This window comes from Rissa tridactyla, chromosome 5, assembly GCF_028500815.1.
Source record: "Rissa tridactyla isolate bRisTri1 chromosome 5, bRisTri1.patW.cur.20221130, whole genome shotgun sequence".
Lineage (NCBI taxonomy): Eukaryota > Metazoa > Chordata > Aves > Charadriiformes > Laridae > Rissa > Rissa tridactyla.
Genome location: NC_071470.1, coordinates 24,502,190 through 24,522,651, shown reverse-complemented (window position 1 = coordinate 24,522,651; position 20,462 = coordinate 24,502,190). Strand labels below are relative to the sequence as shown.

General features: G+C 41.0%; 1 protein-coding gene across 13 annotated transcripts in view; it reads right to left on the bottom strand.

Moving 5' to 3' along the window:
• Positions 1-16,406, bottom strand: part of LDB2 (LIM domain binding 2) — a 220,902-nt gene extending 204,496 nt beyond the window's left edge. For 5 of the 13 annotated variants that reach the window (XM_054204261.1, XM_054204260.1, XM_054204259.1 and 2 more), the window contains exon 1: positions 15,816-16,129. In XM_054204261.1, coding sequence (XP_054060236.1) covers positions 15,816-15,947 — 132 coding nt within the window. In that variant the 5' untranslated portion in view covers positions 15,948-16,129. Of the gene's footprint in view, positions 1-15,815; positions 16,134-16,229; positions 16,286-16,374 lie in introns of those variants that run through there. The other 8 variants (XM_054204262.1, XM_054204268.1, XM_054204272.1 and 5 more) reach the window with 5 other exon arrangements.
• Positions 16,407-20,462: the final 4,056 nt, after the last annotated feature.

Genomic DNA, 20,462 nt, shown 5'->3' with positions numbered 1-20,462 from the left:
GGTAATGAGCTCCTCTTTCCACCTGCCACTATAAATTCGATTTACAATCTTCCTCCAAAACGCCTGCAATACTCTAGGTTAATACATGAGATCTCACCCCCTCTAGTGACTGGTCCCAGTGAGAATAGGATACAGTTACTTACTGATAGTTAACACAAGCCTTTCCTTCAGCTTTTGCTGCCGAGGATCCCAGGTGCTGCACACTGGCGGTGCGGCCATACTGCCTGCGCTCTCATGGAGGCTCCTACGGCCGGAGCCCTCCAGGCTCTTCTTCCCTGAGGGCCGTCTGCTAGTACTTGACTAACGAGGCCAGCATACGCGACTCTAGTTTAGAAATTAAATGTATTGGCTGAAAGAGGAGCAAGGCAGAGAAGGGTATTTACGAAGCAACAACAAGAGCCTGCAGTCTGGAAAATTTAGGCCCCAGCACAACAGTTGCCTCGTTCAGACATGGCCGCTCCCCTCCAGGCACGGGGCTGCCTTGTGGAAAACCCAACAGCACTCCAGCTCAGACCTCTGAAAAAGCTCAGTAGCAGCATTGCCTGTTGCACAAACGTCTGTCTTTAACAATATATTTACAGTCTGCCTGGTACTGTGGTGACAGAGCACCTCAGAGCCTTTAATCCCCTCATCCTGCGCACCGCTCTCTCCGCAGGCACCAGAGGAACATAGGGGAGCTTGTGGAAACTCAGCCGACTTCTGATGAGGCCTGGGGTACCGGCCTACCAGCCTCCTTCCCCCTCCAAAAATACTACATGATTGCAAAGGCAAGCTAATAATAAAAAACAATGTCCTTCGATGAGGGTGCAAGGAGGGAATAATTTGAAAGTGTGGTAGTGAGAAAATTTCGCTGTCACTGAAGACTCCAACAAGGTTGCACCTCAAAGGCACAGTGTATAGAAAGCATATAAATGCTATGGTGAAGCATTTTCTGCGAGAAGCCACATGAGAATTGAAGAGTCTTTTATCTTTGGGAAGAACCTGGTAATGTCTTTCTGTCACCGCAATAAACAAATAAACCAGCGTTCACCACAATTGTCACCTTCCTTGTGATTCCTCTACAATTACATGGTGGGGTCCCAGCTTTCTAGCCCAAATCACTTTACCATGCAACTGTTTGTGTTGTGCAAGCTTTTTTTCAATGGATTCAATGCTCAAAGCATAAAAGGCAAGCAGCGATACACATTTCAATATTTAAAAGCATAAATAAAAATCTTAATAGATCCCAGATGTTTCATTTCCTCCAGCCTTTGTCAATGATTGAGTTGGTATTGATGTAGATGGTTTTTTTAAGATCAGTGGTCAGTTTGATGCTGAAAAAGGTTTAGATGTCTGGGAATTTCAAATGCAATTCCTAGAAATAAATAAATCATTAAGTAGATGCAAGGGAGACAAGTATGAATGCACGCGGCTGTTATTTTGCAAACTTATTTTATGGCCTGAAATGCACCCACAGGTTTTAAATGCAACTGACTGTGAAACAGACAGTAATATTTTGTCAACATACATAAAACCTTGTAGAGATAATGATTTCAATCTCATTTTCTTAGCAAAAGAACTCCAAAGGTTCATACAAATAACAAACTGAAGGAATCCATACTTTAAGGTAGATAAACGGTGCTGGTGCTGTTGAAGCTAATGAAGAATTTGTTATTTATTTCAGCAGAACTCCAATTTGCTAGCTACATCCATTTCTCACTTATTAAAGCAGCAATTTATTGTTTACTATACCAAACAAATAAAGCACTATATAGAAGGAGCATCTACGAAAAAAAGCTGCTGGGCCCAGTAACTGAGGCCATGCTGCCAAGCACACAAGTTCACAACTGTAATGAGTGGCTTGATTCTTTCCCTCTGATTTTTACTGGGAGAAGTCCTTAGCCTCTTAAATGAAAGCAATTGGGGGGGGTGGGGGGGAGTGTTGAAGCCCATATTTAGCTTGCACAGACCCATGATGCGTGCACTTGACGTCATAAAAATGCTGTAAGTCTGCCAGGTCAGCAGCCACAAACCCCACATGCTGCCAGTCGCAGGCTGAGCAGACACTAAAAGGCTATGAATTTCATTTAATCGTCTCCTTTCCCTTTCCCGGTAAAGCAGTAGAGGCTAGCAGCTGCTGGAGAAAAATGTTGAAAAATATTAACTATGAAGGTCCAGGATTTGGGTTTGATTGGTATTAAAACCAAATAAATTAAGAATAAACCTAATAAAAAACCTTGGAAAAATTGTTATTTATTAATACGGGTAACAATGTAGGCTTCAGAGTCCACTTCCAAGGAGTGTGTGGATAAGTTCAGCTAAATGCTGTACTTCATACAGCCTGCCAGATCTACCTACTATTCTGCTAATTTATGGGCCGCATATTTCTGTCCAGCTGAATTTCTAATCGAGAAAAACTTCACCATCTTTCTGCCATTTGTTTTGCTACACCATATTCCTTAATAGCAAGTTATGCTTGTTTTTAACCATGCTTTCTATTATACCTTTGGCATTTGTGAAATGATAAGTGCATACATAACCTAAGCCCCTGAACATGCGGTTTTAACACGTAGCCAACCATGGACAACACTTAAAAGCTGAATATGCCCTTCTAGTCCATTTAAGGTGCCTCAAATTCATCTCTGAGAACAAAGGCATCACCTAAAATTTCTAAACACATTAGAATAGGTAGTTTCCACAAAACAAATTTTTGCCAAACCAGCTTCTGCACCTTCATATGCAGGGCCAAATGCTCCTTTCATTGATGTAAACAGGAAAGCTTTGCACGGGATGAGGAGCTGAGTTACAAGGTCAGACTGAAAGAAACCTAGGAAGCTTGTGACAGAGAAAAAGTTTTGTTTGGTTTGGTTTTTTAAAATCACAACAGCACCATTAGCCCACAAACTATGTTATTTGCAATAGTGCATCTGTGTGCCATCAATCTCTAAGGAAGGGAAAGACTGCTGGGCTGAGCTCTCAATTTATGTTTCTCAGTTGACTCTTATAATCACACTCAGCGTTCTCAAGCTTACTGCAGCTATTCTGGTAACAAAATTTGCACACCAGGTGGGTTTATCCAAGTTCCCACAGTCCTAATAATTTCATATACTTCCTAATAATAATCTTGAAAATTATATAAGTAATTGTGTTTCTAAAAAGCCACCTTCAGCAAAATTAGCAGTTTTTTCCTCTCAACAGGAAAAATATTTTAATAAAGTAACTAGTATACGCTTATAAAAAATGGTGAAAAAAACTATTGAAAAAATCCACCCTTTTTTGATGCTGTCTTTTCATCTTTGTCAGCGTTCAACAAAGCTAACGGAATTCTGGGGTCCACAGACAATGAAAGGTCCCAAAATAGGATGGGCACTGAGCAGGACAAGGATCCCTTGGCCCTGCAATGCTGCGATCCAAATGAGGCATTAATATTTATATTCTAGACTGTGATTTGAAAGCATGCTCTAGCTCCTTGTGCAGGGGTGGGCCTAACCCAGCAGAGGTGCAGCGAACTGCTTCGCTTCCTTATTGAAATTCAGTCCATCTAATTGATACTGCAGAAGGCAGCAGCGTAATGAAATAGAGCAGAGATCATTTCAGTGGTTTTACCCATCTACGATCTCCTGCTTCTCACCAATGTATAACCCCGCACAGGACTCCACTTTTTCCAACTTCAGGCAGTCTCAGGAACGATTTAAGTTTCTATAATATGGTAATCATTAAGATATTGCTATTAGATCATCATTCAGAAATGTATCAAGACTGTGACTACCTTCATTTGTGTAACACCAGAAATGTTTTAGTTTTGCTTAAGGTAGCCCGGTTTCTTTCAAAATGACAATTTAAACAGCGCCTTTCCCTCAGAACCAGAATAAAATATTTATAACTACTTCATTTATTTGCAAGCAAATACAGGTAATGTCTGTTAAAATCAAAATCCATTAGACACTGGGTAGTTTTGGTACTGTAAATAGTCTCCAAAAGGCAACAGATGTGGGGACGGGGGAGGGGGGAGCTGATTTTGTCTTTTTAATATTCCAAGTGGATCTGTTCTCACTGGCTAATTAAATCAGTAGAGTGCAAACAATAAAAGAAAAAATAAGTGTTGCCTTTCTTCCCTAGAACAACCTCTCTGGTTCATCTCTACTTATTTATTACAATAACTTATTTATTACAATATTCCTTCCCCAAATCCTGATGAAATAAGATATGTATTCCACAGCACCAGTTCCCATCAAGAAGAATATGCTATTCCTGTGGAACTTTAGATAAGATAGTCTTTCCACCATTAAAAAAGAATGGACTTGGAATGACCTGCTTTGAATGACATGAAACTGTTGAAGAATCACACTAAAAAAGTAATAGATTTAATAACAATATCAGATGTACAAATCAACTGGCAGAATGCTTCCCTAAAATATGTACTTGTTTGGCAAAGGCAGTAGGTTTGCACGGGTGTGCTGAATTATTTGAGAAGTAACGAAATGTGTTAATAACATTAAACAGTCATCTTCCAAGAACCTAGAATATTATGGTATTTTCTAGTCAGATAATTCTTTGTAGTGCATAAATACGTGTGATATCAACTAAAACATTTTGATTTGTGAAATCAAAATGAATGTGGTATATTTAGATTTGGGTTTGAAGGTATTTTAAATACTACTATCTACTTTTAGCCTTTAGTTAGTTACGATAGATAGCACAGTACTAAAAACGGGCTGCAGATACAGACCAGAACTCCACTGTGCTAGCACTGTACAAGAACAGAGAAAGTGGTCCCAGCCCCAAGAATCTTATTATAAATATAATGGTACACATCACGAAGACAGGGTTGTGTATGAGCATCAGTTGCCACCTAACTTTAAGAGCATAAAGCTCAGCCAAGGATCAAAACACCTATGCATGAAACAAGGTAGATTGCATGCCCTGAGCCCTGTGCTGCCTCTGCTTCCCACACCAGCAAGTTAAATGCAAGTTCAGGCACGTAGGTCTACATATTACGTTTAAGTGACAGCACTGCGGACATACCTGAAGAGAAGGGAAAACAGAGGGATGCACACCCCTTGTATCGTAAGGGAGAGAATTCAGCAGTAAGTCGGTATTTGGCAACAGAAGACAACCATTTCAGCCCAGTTGTTGCCAAGTTTTTGAAAGCGTCAGAGCCAAGGAAAGTGTTACAGGCCATAACGCGTGAGTTTACAGGAAAACTCCTCTCAAATGCTCAGGATTGTCATGAAAGAAAACATGGACGTCCCTGTTTGAAGACATCACAAAGTAACAATCCAGAGACTAGTGTCAGGTACTGTGAGGTCCTGAGCCTTTACAGATGCAGAGTTCCTTCTCATCTGCATGCATTATTGTCCCAATTTTAAGTTTATTGAGAATTCTCAGCAAAATACAGCTTCACTGCAGTTAATGAATTATCCATAGCTGAAACACTGATCTATATAACCCCAAATTCAGGGCTTTACAGAGTCGCGTGCTTACTGTATCTTAGTTACTTTTTAACTCTGCTACTGTTTGAACATACTCAGCACCAACAAGTACTATACTCCCTTCAAGCATTATTTTGGTTAACCAAATTAATGGTTGCAAACAAATAAAATATTTACTCTGTACTGCAGCCAAAACAGTGTTTCTTGATGTAATCTGAATGATGAGCAAACACCAGAGCACTGGAGAGAATAGCAGCAGGTCAGACTTAGTGAAATGATGCCCCATCTTATGAGACTTCACAGTAAAATACATATTATAAGGACTCTGAGCAGAAATGAGCCCACTACTGCTTCATTTAACACTATCTTGAAAACATAGTCAAGTAAACCAGCGAAGAGATTACTGTTGATAGTCGTATAAGAAGGCATTTATGGACACCCATTAACCTCTGGATTTTACCTGTTAGTTCTCTAAAAGATGCTCGTGTTGCTTTGTAAGCCACAAGGTGTCACAGCGGCTCAACTGGTAGGATTCTTGTCAGTCTAGACACGCAGGTTGCGGCTTCAGGTTACATACCAGTGCTAACACCGCTCTGTACCGGGAAGTCTGTGCTACGCTGCTTATTTAGAAGTGCAGCCCTTTGGATGAGACAATCAGTCAAGGTGGAACTCGGCTGCTTCGGGATGCTCTTGATGTGGGTGTTAAATAATCTTACAGCACCGTCAGGGAAGAGATGTACTTGGTGCGCTGGCATCTTGACCGATCTTTTTACTTTGCATTATTAACCCTGACAGGGTGTTAAGAGGTACTGAAAAGAGCTGAGCTAATCATTCACATCAAATAATAAATTTTATGAATTCCACTTTGTTCTACCCAGAGTTACTAGGAATTAATAAGTATTTATTTGAATTTATTAATTATTCAAATTTAAGACACATTTTTGCTCATCTTTCATAACAAGCAGGTGCTGCAAGCATGTAATATTCTGCTAAGACTATATGCTGTGATTGGTCATATATTGTGTATTAATGTTTCCCATCCTTGACTGGATGAGCACAGATGGAGCTAGAGCTTAAAATGCCAGGAAGCTTTGAATTTTTTCACCAATTCTTTTTTATTACATTTTCCTAAAGTAACTGCACGGAAAGCAGCATCCTGTCCCAGGAAAAAAATACGCACGTACATCATATTTACTGACCTGTAATTTTCCTGTTGCCACTAGTCACTGCCATTAATTTGCTTTACATTCATACACCAGTCAGTCCTGACTGAAAAGCAGTCAGAGATTCTTCTCTGGTGTATTTAATTTCTAAGTATCATGGTTCTATCCAGGAGGTTCTGGAAACTCAAAACAGGAAACACTGCATCACAGCTTAGCCTGTATAAAATAAGCAACTTCTTTCCAGAGTGCTTAACAAATTTAAATTTGCATTCTGCAATTATTTGTAAGAATAAAACTCCATTGATCAACCATTCACAGAAACGCATTAAGAGCACGAGCATAGCCAAAGCAAATTCACTGTTAAACTTCAGTGAATAGTCATGGAAATTTTGCATGTAGTATTTGTTGTACTCAGGTAATGAACCTTTACCCAGTGCGTTGGCTTTTCATGTCCCATTATTCATGCCAACACATTCATTAAAACGGGCCTGTGCTTTTTAACATAATCAGCAATGTGCATAGGTGTGGCCTTCAAAGAGTTATTACCACAGTTTACAGGCATGCTGTTCGTAAATACAAGCAGAACTCCAGTCAGTGCAAAATGCCAAGCTTCCCACAAAACATATGGTAATTTTTGCTCTGTAAAATGGATAGATGCGCTATATAATGCATAATTGCAGCACATTATATCTGAACTTCTAATTGCTTAAAATGATACTTCAAATCACATCAACAGCATTATTACCTAATTACCCTAAGGGTTAACTGATACTCCAGTGATTAAGTCTAGGTAGAACTGATAGAGCTATTGTATTGCCTTCATGCACTACAGCAAGTGGTATGGTTGCAAATGCCCATATAGAACCTATGTCCTGTCGATGTTTCTAACATCTTGGTACAGTGAAGAAAAAAAGTGGAGAAACGCTGGCCGAGGTCCAAAAGGAGGGAGGGTCCCACAAGACGCTGAACAACTTCAACATGAAGAATTTTCGTTTGCTCTAAAGGAATTATTTAGAACAGCAGTTCTTCTACTTTCTAGTCACAATAATATCATTGTGATGTGAAATGGAGTAACACGAAAACATTTTTGGTACTTAAAGTGGATAGAAGAATTATGGAAGATGGTGACACTGATTTGAAAAGGCAAGGTACTATCAGAATATGGGAGACGGAGTGAAAAATACACTTGTAGGCCTTCTTCCACTGCCACATAACCCATTCATGAGACTTTTGTAAACTGCATAAAGAAAACATAGCATTCTAGGTGAATGGCATTTCACATTCCTTTTGTTCAACTGTAAAATACTATCCTGGTTGCAAACCTAGTGGCAAAGCAGGTTTCATGCCTGCCTCAACAATGTCACCTGAAGCTGGAGGATCTGTAGTTCATGGAAGAGGAGATGGTTAGGAATGCTGGTGCTGCTGACTGCCTTCCTGAGGGAAGGAGTACCGTGAGGGTGCTTCAGCTTAAACAATAATAAAACTAAAAAGTTTCATTCTATTTACTTTCTTGTTTTCTGAGCATTTTCCTCTCTCCATGTGACTCCTGTATTTAAAGAGCCAGAATATTTCTTTTTCTATAATGTGGTCAATAATATTTCAGAAATCTCTTTATAACCCGCTCTAGGACAGGTTATACATTCTTCTTTCTCTCATACAATCTTCTGCTAATGGCTGAAGCAAAACTACACAACTGGAACAAGAATCACAATAAGGTACATGAAATACTTTAAATGTGCAATGTACCAGAAGTCATAATTTTCTCAATTTACTACTTTAGAAAATAACCTAATAGAAATGCAGTTAGAAAAAACAAATGTTTGGAAGTCCAAAAGAAAAGTAAAAATAGTGTGCTGCACAGGCGATGTAAGACTGCACATAATAATGTTCAAACAGGGACAGTTGCTTTTCCCAGGTATTTAGTTATTCACGAATGAGCAAAGTTGATCTATGTTTAGGTCTATTCTTGCATCTGCCTTAATTAGGGGTTCCCAAATATGGTGACTTTTATACACACCTAATGTTTCATTTGCCCTCTGAACACAATAGATAAGGTCATCCAACTGGCCTATGCAATTCTTCTGGGTCATGAAGGATGCTCTAGTCTGCAGCTAGCAGTTGTGTAAAACCGACAGGATCTGGACAGATATTGAATCTGCTGTACGCGAGTAATCTGACAGCAAAACTATACACAGAGATTAGATTTCCCCTTTCGCTTTTTAAACACACACACGAACGGTACAGACAGATTTGAATGTTTCTGTGCAGCTAACTAGGCTTGGCAAGCTGACTCTGTGGCTTAGAATCAGGAAAGATGGGTATCAGCAGGTATTGCAGATCATGTGTGATAGATATTACAGCAATGTTCTAATTTATTAGTTGTTTGGAAGGATCCAAAGACCTAACTATTTAGTTTGGAGGTAACAGGCAGTAGATTTGAAGTACATTTAGAAACCTACATAAAGTTATGGCTTTACTTTGTCAGTTGTGAGTTTGTGACTCTGATCTGGCCAAGTACCTGGATGCGAATGTTGACAACAGAAAGACCTTAGGGAGAAGTTCTAGTTTGAATCTTATATTTTGGCTGTAGTTATTAGAGTTATTCATAAAGAAGAATTCTGCTACACTCAATTCTCATGCTTCAAGTCTGTATGATGCAGATGGGAACACCACCCTGGCCAAGAGCTTCATCATGATTATGTCTTCTTGACAATGGTGTATAAACAGCAAGGTGGTGCCAAGGCAACCTAAGTCTCGTGGAGAGGACAGCCTGCTCATGTAAAATTTATGGCCTTTGCAAAGCCTCTACACTACCAACACTCTTTAGTCCTGAAGAGGTGATAATCTTAGAAAGTTACCAAGTCCTAGTTCACAATTAGTTCTGTAAAGGTCTCATTTTTCCAGGTCAATGATTTTTCACTAGACCCATAAGGCACAAATGTGCCAGAGTTGTCTCCAGAAGCATCAACTGTTCCCATACTGAGGTTTATGGTCAGCAGGTGGTTCTAGTTGATCCCCAGTTACCTCAGGAGTACCAAGTGTACTATTCGTCTTAGATTCATAATTTACAGGCTTTAGTTTAGAAGGGCATGGCGGTTCACCACAATGTAATAGAAACGGAAACAGTATTCTGACCTTAAAGTGCTTTCTCTCTGAAAACAGTGACCAAACACAGAAAGAATGTACTGCAGAAAAGAAAGACACAAGTCTAGGGAGAAGATATCAGCCAGGGCTTCAAGGAGGTTTCTTTCACTACTATTTTTGCCCAATAAATAATACCATTGAGACCTGGCCAACAGGCCCTGGCCTGCCACAGTCTTTTTCAGAGACTAATCATCAGCCACTTTGGGGCAACCCTCTGAGGCTTCTAGAAACAACTTTTGGAAAAGAGCAGCCAGCAAAACTGAGGATATACGCTGGCCTGTTTACACAGTACTATGCAGGAAAGAAAGCTCTTCTTGGGGAGGAAGCAACCGAACAAAGTATCGGCATGGTTGGAATGCCTGTTTACAGCAGATATGCAACTTTTGGCAAAAAGATACAAAAAAATACCATTTGAAGTGAGGAGTCCAGCTAAAAATATTGCAATGAGTTTAGCAATCTGCCCATACCCTTTTTCTGTAAACAAAGAAAGTATATACCAAAAAACAATGATTTTTTTTTTTTTTATCTGATCTTGCAATCCTACTGCAGGCAAAACTCCAGCTTAAACAAGAGCACAGGACTGGGGCCTTGTTATGATCTCTATTTTGTTCCCTCTCACCATCCAGAGGTTTCTATTTTTGAGACTGGATCTGCATAGTAAATCTTGTTTACATCAGGGAAAGACTGAATTTAAGGGTTTTTTAAGTGGATTTGTGGTTTAAAGAGTAAAGAATGAAAAAGAGAAAAGGAAGCATTGAAAAGGCTTCTTTAATAGAAAATGTAAGCATCAGAGTGACTTGCAGAGGAGATCCATTTTTACACTTGCACACTGACTTTCTCTCCCCCCCTCACCAGCCCCTGCCCCCAAAAGCTCCCTGTTCCTTATGCGTGCAGTTTATATTCTATATTAAAACTTTAGGGGGAAAAAAAAGGCAGCAAGACATCCCTGACTGTAAGCTAAGGATCAGCATGGAAAGGAAGTAGAGTCTTTTTTTTTTCTCCCCCAGCCTCATAAGAATTGTTAGTTTGTAACAATTTTAATTGAAAACAGCTGCAACTGAATTTTTAAAAGGGATGAAAAAACTATATGAAATAAAAGACAATCAGTAAACTAAGAGCTTTGAATCCATTCTGAAGTCAGTGTCTGCCTAAAGAAGTTCAAGGGTTTTCTTTTAAAACTGACCTTTTAGTTTCAGCAAAGCATGATTTGCAAGTACTCTTTTAAAATACTTTACTCATGTTCTAAGAATTGTTAAGTATTAGTATATTTGTGGGTGAAAGAATATTTCCTCAAAAATACTTTGAGACAGAAGTTTATGTGTTTTCCCCTCAGCAAAACAAACTCATTGGACAAACTCAGACTTATGTACACAATATGAGGGGTCTGTTTGCGATACTAAGTTGCTATGTGAACAAACGTGATGTCACAACATAGATTTTTATGACTAATCTATTAAAAATGCATCAGGAAGAAGAAAAAAAGACTATTTCATCTGATAGCAATGTGAGGAAGTAAAATAAGAGACATCCATTAAACTGCAGAAATTTTGTTTTGCTTTGATTGCTTGGCTTTAAATATTTGAATATTTGAATGTCTGTGTTGAACATGAATGTCTGGGTAAGCTTCCCGTTCATTTAGTAGCTTTTAAATAATCATAACATCCTCCTTTATTTTCCTTTTAATTTTCTTTACGTTTTCTTCCATCATGAAATCTCTACTTTTGTGAAATTCACTATACAGTTTAATATGAGTTTAATATGATTTAAGATGATTGTCTTTAAAACAAATACGCTACTAATCTAGTTCTCTAGTCATCCTTAAAACACTGCTCTCTTAGCCAGAAGGAAAGCCGTGTTTTGCATACAATGGCGATGTAAAGCATAACCTCTTGTAGTGGCAGAGAGACATACAGGTGAATTTAATACATTATGATATGCAAAAGTTCTAACAGTATCGGGAACTAAATAAACAACTGAAAGGCTTGATACATTTCTTTGATTATTGGCCATAAAGCAATGCCTCAAACTTTAAACTGTCAGCAACTGTAAGCGATCTACCCACAGCGCACTGTAATGTTACTGAAAAATAATTATATACAAGATATAATCACCTTTTGTTTTCTTTTAAGTGTGAGCAATTTCAAATGAATAAAAATTAGAACAAAAAAGGATTTACAACATCAAAGTGGAAAAGAGGCTTTTTTTAAACACTGAATTTTATGAAAAACAGAGAAAATATTTAAGCTAATTTACCTATGCTGTGTATCGCTAGCTAGAACTTCAGAAACTGCTGACTATGCCACAACAGGATTGCTTTCTTGAAATGTTAAACTAACACAGATATAAAAATATTAAGATAAACTGAGTGAATGGTAATGAAATCCTTAAAACCACACACAGAGCATGGAAACAGCTGCATTTTGGTTAACCAGAAAGTTAATCAACTATGATAGAAGTAAATAAGATTTATCTTTATATCTGCCAGAGATTATTAAACATTTAAATATTCATTTTACTTCTTCAAATCAGGATTGTTGATGCATTACAAAACGGCACTAGGCGCTCCCAAAGTATTATTAAGAAAGCACGTATTAATTGCCATTTAGAAAAAAGTATTACCAGATTAGATTTCTTTGAACAACTTTTAAGGAAGGTAAGGTGTTCCTGTATGCTGGTTAGTAACTCAGACTCCCTAATTTACTTTAGATCACATAAGAATTAGCTAGGTGGTGGACTTTTGCCAGTACTTACATCATAAAACCACCCCCTGCCTGGGTGTGATTGGAATTCTTCGCCTAAGACTGACCCTGCATTTAAAAAGGCAGTTGTAGGTTCTGCACGAGGAGCCCATAAAGTTGTCAGAAGTTTGGAGAGCAAAAGTTTGCGCATCTAGCGCAGGCCACAGTTGCTAATTCTTTACTTTCATGACCACCATTTCTTCCTAAAGAAAACAAGAACAACAAAGATAGCCATGCTGCATCTAAATGACCTTTATTTATCACTCTCTCTGCTTAATACACTGAGCACATCCTTCACACCGACTATTATTCCCTTCTACCCAATGCTGACACAAACCCGAGTGGAAGCAGTGGATTTCTCAGGGAGCGTGCCCAAGTGTAGAGCCACTTTGAGGACACTTCTACCTCCCCCAGCATAGTGTAGACTTTGCTGCTGGGGAAGCAGGAGTAGAAACAGCATTTACTGGTGGATTCCCCAATGGCGTCTCTACCAGCCCATTGCTTTTTTGAATCATTCTCACCTACCTGCAAGCTCCAGAGAGCAACTCCAGGAATTCACTACAAAGGTGGGCTCTACAGATGGAGGGGAGAAAACACAGACAGGACATACAGATACTCCTTTCATAGGCTCTCCATCCATCCTCTGTAAAAATTAATTGAATTATGTATGTTTTGCTCTGCCTTGGAACTTCCACCACTGCAAGGGACAGCAGAAAATCTGACTCTAAAAGATTATTAAGAACATTTTTATTTCGTAGGAAAACAGAACAATCCCAAAGGCTTTATGAGGATATATTTGGGACAAGAACTGCAGGTTCCCATTTTTCAACACATCCTCACTTGCCACTGGCTCTCTCCAGAAGTTGGGTCCAAGTGGAATCTGCCAGCTTGCTACCCCCAGTCTTTTGGAAAGTTTCTTTGTAATTCCTTTCCCCTTAAGCTGCTTTACTTATGCTCACCTACCCCCTGGGGCTCACAGAGTACAAGCAGCCTCCTTCAGAGACCAGTGCCTACATTATTCCAAAGACTGCCTGAAGAGAAACGTTCACCCGGTAAGCCTGTATCACCCACAGCACAAGCACATTCCTTCCATGACATACAGGGCTCCATTGGTCTGGATTCAAAAAATTCAGAGCTAGTTATCCATGCTCCAGAAGCCTTCAACTACCAATTCCAAACATGCTTGGAAGTGCGTAAAATTAATGTGGAACTTCCACTCTCAACCTGCCCCACAAGACAGCATGGTTCTTTACAAGCTGTCCACACCTAGTCACTGTAAGTGTCCCAGGAAACTAATATTCTTTAATTTTTTTTTATTAAGGAAGGTGTTCTAATTGGAGGATGAATGAAATGAGCTGAAGCTAGCTAGAAAATACATTTCAACAAACAACAATGCTTACAGCACAAAGCTCAGAAATTAAAAAACAGAGAACCAGAACGTAAACACCGAACAATCACAGGGCAGAAGTATTTTTGCTCTGAGCAAATAAAAGCAATGCTGGAGCATAAGGCCTTCATTAACTAAGCACTGTCTGTCAGAGTAAAATGCTGCTGAAACCTATGGCAGTACTAGCAAGGAAGAGTAGGTTATTGCTTTTTGCCCACAACAGTCCATGTAAACGTGCACAGCAAAAACTGCAATTAAACGCGCTGAAGTCTAACTCAGCACACCTCAGCAACGCAGGAGGGGGAAGTTGTTTCACAAGTCCCTCAAAAACTTTTTTAGTGTAACATTTGTAAAGGAGCTGCAATCAGAAACTGGTCAATTATTAAAAGTACTACTAAAATAATATGTAGAAAGGCTAAATTAGCACTGACAGCTTTTCAGAACAGCTTGTATATAAAACCCTGAAGCAATCACTTAATGATACATGTTTCTTCTTTTCACTTGAAAAAGTCTAGAAATTATTACATAAATATGTACAGGAATTTAAGGAACAAAGTTGCAAGACACTGACAAACAGTAGCAAATAAACCCAGCAAAGCGCCTCATTCTATGTAAATGGCAGTGACCCTCGGCAACCAACAACTTGGGCAAAACTGACAAACAGTTGCCATGATTTTGGGAGCAATGAGCTGCTTGGAGTTTTTAGCCAGCACAAAGTATATTTACGAATTACTCCACAGCAATGTTTTAAGACTAGCAGTGACAACAGTGTTAGAAAAGCAGTTACCCCATAGCGGTTACCCAATCAGAAAGCAGGTCACATCTCGTTAGCTGTATCATATACATTAAACGTCACAGATTCTCCATGGCTTAGCTGACAATTCAGGCATGTGTGTTTATTTCATGATAACCTCACGTTCTCTTAAAGAATTACAATACAAACAGACCAATCTGAGATCCTTTACCATGCTTCATGGCAACAATTTGGCAGATATTTGCCTCTACATAAAGCCGTTCACTATAAAAGATTAATACTTTTTAGAAGTGTTTTCAGGGCGCCACTAGTAAACTACTATGAAAAATTGCAGCACCAAGAATGTTGGCTGCACAAGCACAGACACATGGGCAGAAACGCAGCCGGATTCGGTCCACACAGTTTTCACTTCAACAGACTAAAAAGTGTGCTTTATTTAACCACATAAATAACAAGATGCAGCCTCCACTATTTTTTGTCTCGAAGTGACAAAAGTATTTCCCCTTCCCATTCAGCATATTCTTTGTGGTGGCTGATCTGGGTGTAGAAGCCAGGCTGTACAAACCACGAACAGATTATACAAAGCATAAGCAACAGTGAATGTAGTTTACATTATTGGGTACTTTTGACAGCTATATGATAAAGTCGTGAACCGATCATCTCTCTCGCTAAAAGTGACTGCATTCTAAACGTAAACATGAATTTCTCTTGTCGGTCGTCCTACACATGTGTTCTTTAAGTGCAGCCTAGGAATAAGTTTTTAAAACTCCGCTCCTGTTTTCTGTTATCATTCATTTTCAATTTTAACGAGTTTACAGAACAAAACCAGAGAAAGGTTCGTCTCTCCCCCTAAGCCTGCAACATTTCTGAATTAGTTTTGTACAAAAGCTCGAGCGATACCTTGCAATACTATAGCTGCAAATGCCAGCAGGACGGATCCTGAGCAAACAACACACTAAGGCAAAGAAATTTCCTGAGCCCAGCATTATAATCAATCCTGAAGTGCTGTACTGTAATTTCAAGATTTCAGCCTAAGCTGGTATCTCCTCAAAGAGTTGCTCTGCGTGGAAACATAATGAGGGATTACCCAATTAAAGTACTAAATTAATTAGGGTTCGTGCCTGCATATACTGTACTGTCTAGTGGGACGCTTCAGCTGGAATTCGGGCTGAAACCTCCCACGGTCCATGCACAGGAAAACAAGGCTGAGGGACTTACCTCCGTCCGCGACTGCAGCCTCTTGTTCATTTCATATATTCGGTACTCTGGTTGCACCATGTATGGTGTGTGTCTCCTATAAAATGGGCCAAAAGGAGAAGAATAGAAAGGGTCATGTGGTGTGCTGGACATCTTGCCTGCGTGCAGAGATTCAAGCTACACAGAGTATCATCAACATCCATACAGAGCACATGGGCTGGGTGTTCTTCACAGTACAAAGTAGCAGCGCGCACACACACACACATCCAGGCTGCACGCACTGGCTGGGAACTGCTGTGGGAGCCCTCTATAGCAGGAGACGGGGGGGACGGGGCGGGGGGGGGGAGAGGGAGCGGGAGCGCACAGGCTCCAGAGAGGGAGAGGAAGAGGGAGAGGGAGAGGAGAGAGAGAGAGAGACTGGATAGCTTCAGGCACCACCGCTCGTTTTTAAAGCAGCAGTTTCTGGAGGGGTCATTTCCTGTCCACGCTGTGGACGAGTTCAAAAATATAATTTTCCTCTCCGCCTGACAGAGGTCTAAGGTTTGGGTTTAATTTTTCCCAGCCAGGACCCCTCAGGAACCTGGCAGCAAGGCTTGTTAGCATATAGGTGGTTTAAAAGCTGCCTGAGCCAATCACCCTCTGCGAGGAGCACGCTTGGGTAATGTCAGAAATGTGATTACTACAAAATACATAAACACAGGCCACGACAATCCCCGCCGCTTGCAGCTGGTGATTCACCCGCACCCGGGCGCTTCCCCCCAGCGCAGCTCTGCCCGCTCCGAGCGGCTGCGCTGGGCTAGCCGGGCTTCGGCAGCGCTCGCCACCCCGGCGCTGCTGCCTTTTAGGGGGTGGGGGGCTAGAGGGGGCTGTACCTCACCTCGCCACTTTGGGGGGACGGGTGGGAGGACGGCCCTGCTGCCGCCCCAGGGGCGGGATGGCCGGGCAGCCTGCACAAAGAAATAACCTCCATACACCACACTTGGCACAATGGAGAGCAGTCAAATGCTAATAACAGAAACCTCCCGGAAAAATGTAAAAAAAAAAAAAACACAAAAAAAAAAAAAACCAAAAAACAACCAAAAAACACAAAGAGCCGGGTGGGAGAAAGAGACCCCCGAATAACTGCTGGTGGTCCCGTTCGGCGGGGGTTCGGGATAAACAAATGGATCATTTTAAAAGCAGCTATCCGGCTTAAAGGTGGCGACAGCTAGGTAGGAGACTGGTCCCTGCTTTCAGGCTCATTCCTGTGCACAAACCCAGTAGTGGTTAGAGTACATTACTCTAACGATACCTAAAATTGGGGGTGGGGGTGTCCGAGGGGGGAAAGGGAGGGCAGAGGGGAGGTAGTCACCCTTTGGAGGTGAAGGATGAACTTTATCTGTTGAATCATACTTGCAGGAAAGTGCTGGGAGCGGATACCACGTGAGCAGAAAAAGTCCTCAAAATATAGAGGAAACAAAATGGGCTCATCTGCTACATGGGAAAGTGCAAGGTTTAAGCGGAGAGCCTTCAAATTACCTGTATGAAAAAAGCCCTTGAAGCACAGACTGTGTCTTTATACACAGCTGTAAAGTATCAGGCATTATTTACAGTACTGAATAAATGTAAAAACAACAATAAACAGCGCTGAATTAATCTCTCATGCAAATTCATTCAAGCAAATGGAACCACTCTAGGAACAGATTTAGCTAACTAATATGATTAAGAGAATAACAATCAGCTGCAGTCACAGCAGTTCTCAGACAGGGCGCTTTGCAGGAACGCTGTGGGATCACCCATTTCACAGATGGGGAAATCAAGGCACACACCATTATGTTCCTAAATTTATGTAATAAACCTGAAAAATATTTGAGCGTGATATGGCTTCACTCACTGCCAAAAAGTTAATTCTAATCCAACTTAATGTAGGAATATTTTAAAACAGATTTGAAATATTCCAGTTTTCACTGGCATTTGTCTAAATCTGGAAAATCTGAAGTTATCTTTTCAGGATAAAATACAAAAGTTCACCGTTTTATTCTACTGACCTATTCTACTAATCTGGATCACAATTTATCTTTGATGTACCAGCCACTGTTTAGCAAAACTATTTCTGTATACTCTTGTGGAATAACAGTTTCCGTAAGAAGTGACGTATTGAGTTGTTTTATAGACTTCCCACAGCTTCTGTCACTAAACACAGAGCCAACAGATAATACATGGGGTATTTCTCTTCTCTCTTTAAATGCTCCCCAGATACGTTGCAAGGCTACGCTGTCGCTCCAGTACCATCACAGGAGATGCTGAGTTTAACAAATGGCATGTACAGCTTTGGCTCAATAGTGCTGCAGAGACAGTGACACTGCTCTGCCAGGGTTCACTGGCTGCACAAGAACCCTCTAACATGGCTACGTACCAAGGAGAAAACTTCCCTGCGTCTACCTTGTACTCTTAACAGATCCCAGCAAGGCTACCTTAAAGACTAAAACCAAAGCAACCAGAAAAATTACAGAGTTACAGCACTAATAGACACAATTTTTATGGCTGAAGTACCACCTACTTAAATAAATGTCAAAAAAATATTATAAATCAACACAGAAAACTGTGGGTTTTACTTTGTTTACAAAGCAAATCCAAAGACATATTTGCCCAAGAAGGGACACACTGCTTTTTGTAATTAAAATGGTGGAATTTTGCATAGCTTGAAAACTGTATCTGTGTTAAGGACTTTTTGAGTAGGGTAAAATTCGCTGTTTCAAGAAGTTAAACGCGTCAATAATATTAACATTTTTCATTTTGTCTGGGGTGGGGGGAAAGGAAGAGGTTGTCTTAAAATAAAAAAAAAAAAGATGAAAAACTCGGAGTACTGAAAGTGAATGAATAGTGGCATTTGCTTTCAGGATTGGGATACTCTCAAATACTTCCCTCACACCTCATAGAAGAGCTTCTGTGTATGGGTCTAGCACAAAGCAAAAATATGCGGTGATATTTTAATAATTCCTATTGATTAACTGGCAAATTATCGCACACCTACAGCCCACCGGCAAGAACCAAGTCCCAGGGTAGGAACCTGCTAATTACAGGCTCCGGCAGCACTTCCAGTTGCCTGTTATCATCTAGACCAGCATGATGCATAGAACAGAAAAACAGAAGGCAGAATCAAAGGAAAATAAAGTTACAGGGATCCTGACAGTGTCATCTTGATTCCCACTTGGATCTGCTGCCTTTAAAGTTTCGTGTGCTCTCTGGGAATGAGGGTTAGGGGACGTGCAGCCAGCCCCGCTGCCTGGGCTGCTCCAAACCCCCGCACCACTGGCATCAAGCCGCTACCCAAAGTGGCTCTGGGGTCGAAGGCAAACATCTGGCTCAAGATTTAGGACAATCAATAAATTCCTTAATCTGGAAAATGAGTTTAATGTGAGCAGAGGAAAACAGAGGTGGAGGAAAACAAGAGGAAGAGACTAGTTAGTCTTCCCAAATCTGAAAATTAGTGTATTCCTGTGCCTGTGTATGGACGGATGCAAACAAATGGGAAAACTGTGTGCAGAGTTGCATTTACACGGGCATATGCAGGTGCGAATACCACCGCGGCACCTCAAAGCAGAGAGCCTCACCCCACCGCTCAGAGCCCAGAAAGGAAGGACAGTGACACCACCTGGGTTACCCAGTCCTCAAATCTCCCGCACTACGTAGGCTCACCTGGCACGGTGTGGGTGCTGCACCCATGCACAAGACGCAGCACAGCAGAACGGAGAGGGACTGGGATGTGGGGCCAAGATTCCCAGCAAGGAAGGGGGGGTGGGTAAAAGAAGGGTGGCATCAGACCCCACCAGCGGAGACAGAGCCATGTTTCACGTCCCTCTGTCCAAGCACTAACCACACAGGCCCCCAACACCCCAAGGACCCTCAAGACATGGTGCGCTGAGCTGTCTGATGTCTGGGTGCCAGATTGCCCTCTCCTGGGCAGAAATAGAAGGACCCACCTAAGCCACAGACTACTCTGACAGCTCTGGAGGACAATTTCCCTTAATTTCAGGGGGAAGCATGGATTTGTTGGAGCAGAAGGATGCGGGTACCCTTCTCTGCGCCCAACAGCATGAAAACCTCAGTGCCTCTGAGTAGCTGAGATGCGCTACAATAGAAGGACCAAAAACCAACAGCAGAAACTTCCTCCAGGACCCAAGAAAGGAGTGAGAAGGGATGAACCAGCGTGGTTTGTTCCTCTGCCTTTGCTCTTTATGCTGTCACACATGGTCGGGTGCTGCCTTTTCTGGTTGTGACTATTACTTGAGCCCCTGGCACAGGGGGTCCCGCACAGCCTGCGCCGCAAGGGCATCCATGCTGCTGCCCACTGCCACGCCACGCCACCAAGCAGCATTGACAGCAAAAAGCACCACACACAACTGAGGCACGGTCCTCACTTTGCCAAGGAGACAATCAAAGCAGCTCCGAAGGCTGCGCTATTTTTAATAACCGCTTAGTAATAATAATAATGCAGAAAAGAGATACAGCTGTAAATAGGTGTAATTGCTGCATTTATCCCTGGTATGCGTTGTTGACTGTTCAGTCTCTGTCAGTAATCAGGTTTATAAAGATACATTTAAGGTGGTTTGTAGCTGTTGAAAAGACGGGAAAGGAGAGACTGATCTTCGTTAAAGATACACAGCAAATGAAAGCTAAAAACTAGAG